General features: G+C 40.2%; 1 protein-coding gene across 1 annotated transcript; it reads left to right on the forward strand.

The window, feature by feature from the left end:
- The first annotated feature begins 1,328 nt into the window (after positions 1-1,328).
- On the forward strand, positions 1,329-6,151 carry hyal1 (hyaluronidase 1). Its single transcript, XM_057338183.1, has 4 exons — positions 1,329-1,461; positions 2,565-3,493; positions 4,188-4,277; positions 5,127-6,151. The coding sequence occupies exons 2-4, from the start codon at positions 2,567-2,569 to the stop codon at positions 5,481-5,483; spliced, it is 1,374 nt and encodes a 457-aa protein (XP_057194166.1). The 5' UTR covers positions 1,329-1,461; positions 2,565-2,566; the 3' UTR covers positions 5,484-6,151.
- The last annotated feature ends 1,006 nt before the right edge of the window (positions 6,152-7,157 follow it).

Consider the following 7,157-nt stretch of genomic DNA (forward strand, 5'->3'; position numbering starts at 1 on the left):
GCATTTTTGTTTACTTATTAAACAATTGTAGATTTAATTTGTTATGTAGTTATATTGTCAAACATATTTCGTTCTATTCACACAATGAACCAGTGTTTTTAGTTTGAACTCTGCCTGAGCGAAGAAAACAGAACTAAAGTGGAACACATAAACAGACGCCAGCGCATGAATCTGTTCAGCCCAAATTACAGGCTTTACAAACCAACAAGTTATATTTGTTGCCTTCAATTCTCAATGAAGAAAATGTGAGCTTACCAGTAGAAAGAAATATATGAGTTTATTTTGCATATCTTGGGCTCTAAAAGATAGATTTTTTTAGGACATAGATGAAGATTGGTAATGAAATTAAATAAAAATAAATATCTCTTTTAGTTCATCATTTGTTCATTTTTAGGTGTTTTAACAACCAAGAATAAGTCTTGAGAATATCACAATGAGTGATTTCCGTAGTGCTTCCTTTGTTCAGAGAAGTGAATTTTTCATTAAAATCTTTGTGACATGTACAATTCAAATAAGCTGCATTGAGTACAATAAAAAATAAAAACATTATTTAGAGCACAAGTTTAACACAACCGTAGTTGATCCAAAGTGCTTTACAATGAAAAAAATAATAAACAAAATATTAATTAAAACCGAAAAAGGAGAGTGTAGACAATGTAAAAATGGAGCATTCGTGTTTGGTTCTTGCCATAAGCTAAAAGGGTTTTAATGCACGGCGTGGAGGCCAGGTTGCCTCTGCGAAGTGCATTAAAATCCTTTAACGCACGGCTAGCGGTGGATTATCCCGTTTATACCACGGTCATTTGCCAAGTTAAATCTTTTATTGATGTTTACAGTGAAATTTTAGAGCAAACAGGTGAAGATGACAGTGATTTTTGTCAGTTAAATTTCAAATGTAATCAAACATATTGGAGCTACCTGTGCGTTATAGGGTTTTAATGCACACCTTCCAGCCAATCAGAATCCAGTATTCAAAAAGACCATGCTATAAAAACATTTAAGTGGCATATACAGTATGTATGTTCCAGAGAGTATTTTTTAACATTTCTGCTTTGACGAAGTGTGGAATGCTCACTTTGGATAAATGTAAAATGTAAATGTGTCATGCATATGTCCCTTATCCGTTAGTATCAAATCAAATCCCTTTATTGTCACTCATCATCAGCCACACTTTTTATAACATTAAATATTCATATAGTTAGATAGAACTCCTACAAGCGTGTATTAACTTTTACAAGATTAAAATGGCCCAGTTTCATAAAAATAACCTTTATCTGCCGCAAGCATATGTAAAAGCGCTTACGCCCCGCGTCATGAGCAAACGCCCCTAAGCCCCGCCTTCGACACCGCCCCTCTCGTCTCTATTGGCTGAAAGTGTGACTCACAACCCAGATGAACACACGAGCTCATGAGCGTTCCAAACTTTGAGATATTGATGTGTAATTCATAAAGTTTCGATCAGTGAGTACAATATGCTTGAATCCTATGAATATATATATGTTTGTGTTGTAAACAGCGTGTGTTCTGTGTGACGTGTTTTTCTGTCGGAACTCTGAAGGGTTTTTGGCGTCTCGGTTCCTCTTTTATTTAACAAACTCCTCTTGCGAAAATAACCATAGGTTTACTACAGTAACAATAGCTTTGTAGTAAATCGTAGTAAGTACAAATTAATAACTGTGTCAATCTAATACAATCATGGTTTATTTGATCTTCTGTAGCACTAAAACTTCAGTTTGGTAAATAAATCCGACACATGTACTTTTATGGTACTGTGGTATAGTGATGGCATCTGATCTTTTTGTGGTCCTTCCTCTTATGAATATTGACCACGTAACGATAGTTTATGGTATTTGTAGTCAAACCACACATTTAACATACAGTAACTTTAATTTAACCAGTGTATGATACACATCTACTGTAATAAATCCATGAGTCATTTTCATGAGGGCCCTTCAAAAATGATAATGCTATAATACATATCCAGAATGCCACAGTAGAGGTCCTGATATGGACAGAAATTGTATTTTTGTGGAACTGCAAAGTTGTGTAAGAGTCTGTTCGTCTACATGACATGACATTTACTTTTATGCATTTGGCCGATGCTTTTATTCAAACTAAGTGACCCAATGCATTCAAATTATACATTTTATTTCATATAGCCTATCATAATGTGTATATGTGTTCTGTGAGGACTGAACCCATGACCTTTACACTGTGACTGTTTTGACCTACAGGAACATCTTCATGTGTGTCTATTACATACACTGTGTTCTCGTGAAATGACATGTCACGTATGTTGCACACGTTTCAGGGTCTGAATTCATTTACACACGTACACACGTAGACACACACTTAATGCGGTGTATGTTGAAGTGGGTGATTATTATGGATAATGAGTTGTTCAGAATAAAATATACCTTTGTTCAAAAAATTGCCTCTCATCATTGAAATTATCTTTTGAAATTAGACTGTAGCTCAGCTTCATTTCCATTTAAATTGCCTGAGCTGGTGTAAGATCAGGTGTGGAGTTGAGTGCTAAACGCTTTGCTCTCCTGTCGTTACAGGAATGGACGGGCTGTTTCGATGGACGTGTCCTCTGCTGTTCTTCTGCGGCTGTTTGCCGTGCCCCGTTTTTGCTCGTCCACCCGACTCGCCCCCTCTCCTCACCCACCTTCCCTTTTCCGCCGTATGGAACGCACCTACCGAACGCTGTGCGTCTCAATTCGGGGTCGACCTGGACTTGAGCGTCTTTGACATCGTCCACAACCAGGACGAGGTGTTCATGGGCGACAACGTCACCATTTTCTACGCCAATAAGTTGGGACGGTATCCATACTACGATCCTCTCGATGAGCCGGTGTACGGAGGAGTTCCTCAGAACGCCAGCCTCAGCGAGCATCTCCGAAAGGCCGCAGACGATATGCGGACGGACATCCCCGATCCTGGCTTTTACGGGCTGGCCATCATCGACTGGGAAAAGTGGAGGCCGCTTTGGGAGCGGAATTGGGAGTCTAAGCAAGTGTACTGGCTGGGGTCCAAAGCTTTAGTGAAGGCCAAACATCCTCACTGGACTCCGGATCAAATAGAAACTCAAGCCGTGAAAGAGTTCGAAGGGGCTTCACGGAATTTTATGGAGGAGACGTTGAAACTGGGCCTCGGGGGGCGTCCTGGAGGATTGTGGGGCTTTTACGGTTTCCCCTGCTGTTATAATTATCAGTACAAGAAGAACGAAACGTACACGGGCGAGTGTCCACCTCTGGAGATGGAGAGGAATGATAAACTGACATGGCTGTGGAACGTCAGCACGGCTCTCTACCCGAACGTGTATCTGGATCTGCTGCTGCGGGGTCGTGATCGTGATGTCATGCTGTACAGCCGCTATCGCATCCTGGAGGCCATGAGGGTGAGACGGCCAACCGGCACCCGCAGCCTGCCGGCTGTCTTCCCTTACGCCAGGATCGTCTACACATACTCCATGGAGTTTATCTCACAGGTCAGCCAAAGCAACCACAAGCAAACTCTCTCTTTAAACTGAGCGTCGTGAAGCGAACGAATCACAAAGTTATTGGCTTGGGGAAAAAGGAGTCGACTCTGAATCACGCGAACGAGTCGTCTGTCGTTCTCATTTCAGTTCCGGGTCAGATTTGCGTCACTCCGTGTAATACCCGCCTACGTTCCATTTGCGACACTGCACGCGGTAGGCCAATCGCAGCAGACTAGACCATCTGACCAATCAGATCAGAGTAGGCTGACAGAAAGGAGGGGATTAGACAGATGAATCGCCGAACGAATCATTTGAGAGTCAGTCAAGAAGTGAGGTGACAATAATAACTGCCTATTATTAGAAAATTGTGTATGCACGTAAACGTGTGTTGTTGGACACTAAAGTAGAACCTTAAAAATCACAAAATATTTACTCTTTAATTGTTTTTCAAGTTCAAAGTTTATTTGTCACATACAAAACCATACATAGTACGACATGCAGTGACATGCTTATGCGACTGTCCGAATAGAGCAGAAAGGAGATAGGAAAGAAGGAAGGTTAAACTATATACACATGTAAATAGTGTTGGGGAGTGGGGAGGTGTCCATGTAAAGTGCGGGTGCTGTGCAATTGTTTTTTGTGTCCCTTTGAGTAGCATGATTGTTGAACAGCGGGTGTGTATTTGTTGTCATGTGTTTTTCAGGTGGATTTGGTTCACACTATCGGTGAGAGTGTCGCTCTGGGAGCTGCAGGCGTTGTCCTCTGGGGAGATGATAACTACTCCAGAACAAAGGTATCAAAATGATTCACTTCTGATGAATGGACTGTATGTTAGAGGACGACTGATGCTGAACACAAATTCAAGAATTCATTTACATTTACTTTTATCTGAAGCGAGCATCTAAACATTTTGTCAACACGCTAAACAGCAGCATTAGTTCACAAGGCCATGCGACTAGAGGATTAAAGCTGGAGGAAGCAAAGGAGAGAATGAACAACAAGAGGTTGTTTTTAGTCAAATAAATGCTGAATTTTTTTATTTGTGAAGGATGCTGCAGTTCGGGGGAAATGCAATTCAAATGTATTTCTGTATCGCTTTGTTTTCACAAAAAGTCCAGATTCATAGTCTAGTATGAAACATATCAGGGCTATATTTTTACAGAATGCTCTTTACTTTATGTAGGATGATTTTATGACTCAGAATTTTACAGCTAACACAAACAAGAGTCTCCGAGATGTATTGCAGATGAACAAACTATGTCTTGCAGATGTAAAGGCATCAAATAGATGTCTGCCAGATTTACGTGTGCTACCAAATGGTTCAAAGAGGTCAAATCCCTGCTGAATCGATGTCAGCTGGATCTATTTTAAATTATTTTAGGAAATGCATAAAGTAAAAATCTGAAAATGTAATCTGAACGCTCATATCCACCTTAAGGCTTTGTGAGATGTTAAGAAGGCATGTACTTGGTCTGAGACCATGAGAGGTTTAATTTTCTTATTTGAGAAAACAGGAGAACATTTTCTTTTATGGATGTTCAGATACAATAACAACAGAAACGCTGCCTTTTTCAAAAGTAGAAAGTGCTTCTTATTTCACATACAAACACAGTAAATGATGTCCATATTGATGTTGTGTCAGGACACCTGTGAAGCGGTTCAGAGTTACCTGAACGACACGCTCGGCCGTTACATCGTGAACGTGACGCAGGCGGCATTTCTCTGCAGCCGGATGCTGTGTTCATCTCAGGGCCGATGTGTTCGGAGGGACCCGAGCGCTGACGTCTACCTGCACCTCGACCCGTCCGTATGGTCCATCATTCACAGATCTCAGCTGTCAGGACCCGTCACCGTCGGTCCGTCTTTTGTAGCTTACAGGAGGAGGAGGACGGTCCAGAGAGAAACCAGTTTCTCCACGGCAGAGTTTAAATGTCAGTGTTTTCCAGGCTGGGAAGGCGAGCGATGCCAGAAACCAGCCTCTTCTACATTAGACAGCTGATCTCAGGACAGCATCACGGGTTCAGCCTCACAGGGGATGAAAGTGAACAAGCGCTGGTCACGTTGGACAATGAGAAATCAGCAAGAGAAGTAGTTCTGCATTTAAATATTGAATAGACCAAACTATAAATATATATATGAAGAGTTTGGTTCCAAAATGAGATAACTCGAGTTCAAAAATCATGTTTTTTTGTATTGTGCATTCCAGTTAATATCAATCAAACTGCAGTTGGTTTGATTTGATTTAAGGCATAATAACAAAACAAAAACATGTGTCTAACTAACACTATAAAAACATGATAACATAATAAAAAATATGATTTTTGAAAAAAAAATGTAAAACAGAGTTATCTCATTTTGGAACCAAAGTCTTCATATATGTAGCCTAAACATTTCAATCTGCTTCAAATGTACATTATAAACATTAAAATGTCATTCTGATTGACCTCAGACACATTGATGAAGGTGTTTTTGCAAAGATGTTTTCAGTCTGATGAATGATTTCATGTAAATGTGGTTATTGACTCTTCTTGTGTTTGAGGGCAAAGCTAAATGATATGCGTCTGTGAGCTGGTGATTTTACAAAAAGGGACACGCGTCACAACTTTCAGTTCTGGGGTGAATAATGTGCTGGAAATCAATTCTAGAAGAATTTAAATAAAACGTTTGAGGAATATTAATACTGTATTTTCAAATAGCTCATTAGAAGTTTGTTTAGTGGGTGTGTCTCAGGTGCTGTCCACTAGATGACAGTAGTAGAACACTATTAAGTGCACTATAATGGCAGCGTGACCATAAGGGTTAGTGTGACAGGAACATTTAGTTCAAACAAAGTCACTTTAACACGCACACATTAACAATTTTAGCGGTCAGACGGGATCAAAGACGTGTCAAATACACACTTGTGAAAGGAAACGGGTTGAATCAGTGACTGGGGCAGGTTGTCACACGTTTTCCTCCAGTGAATGAGAATGTCTTTGTTTATTTCTCAAAGTCATGTTCTGTATAGACACAAACCTTGAAGTCTTGACTGCACAAAAGTGAACATTTAATGACAGCAGTTTTGTTCTGGAGGTAAAATTACCTCAATACTGTGCGTTTATATAACGCGCGCATTATGACTCATGAGAAGCTGATGGGTAAATTGCTCAACATAGAACACAGAGATTATTGAGAAACCTCCAACAGTTATACATAGAGATGAGATGAATTAGTCTGGCCTTGAATCATATTTTTGCTCATAAACGTCCGCATTTGTTCATAAAACTATATTTAGCATTTGGAAAACTCCCTGTTTGATTTTCAAGAGCTGAAATGAGTTTCAGGACACTATGACCCAGATATAGCTTAAATTGAACTTACATTTATGTTTAACTATTAAAGTAGGTTATACATGTTATATTTGATTCGAGTACATCCAGGTGGTGCTTGCGAAGCTCACCACCGCCACCTCTCTGGGATGTGCTGTGTGGCTGCCAGGCTGTTCTGGTTGGTTGATTATGGGCCGGCTCAACACTGTCAATAACTTGTCAAACTTTAACATATGACAGATAATGGTTTCCACTGAACACGTGTTCTAGTTCGATCCTTCACTTGTGTGATCATAGATATGTATACATGGAGACCGCGTCAGACATCTTGATACGTCCGCCATCTTGGAGCGGTCAACATTTCA

This window comes from Triplophysa rosa, linkage group LG7 (genome assembly GCF_024868665.1).
Source record: "Triplophysa rosa linkage group LG7, Trosa_1v2, whole genome shotgun sequence".
Taxonomy (NCBI): Eukaryota; Metazoa; Chordata; class Actinopteri; order Cypriniformes; family Nemacheilidae; genus Triplophysa; species Triplophysa rosa.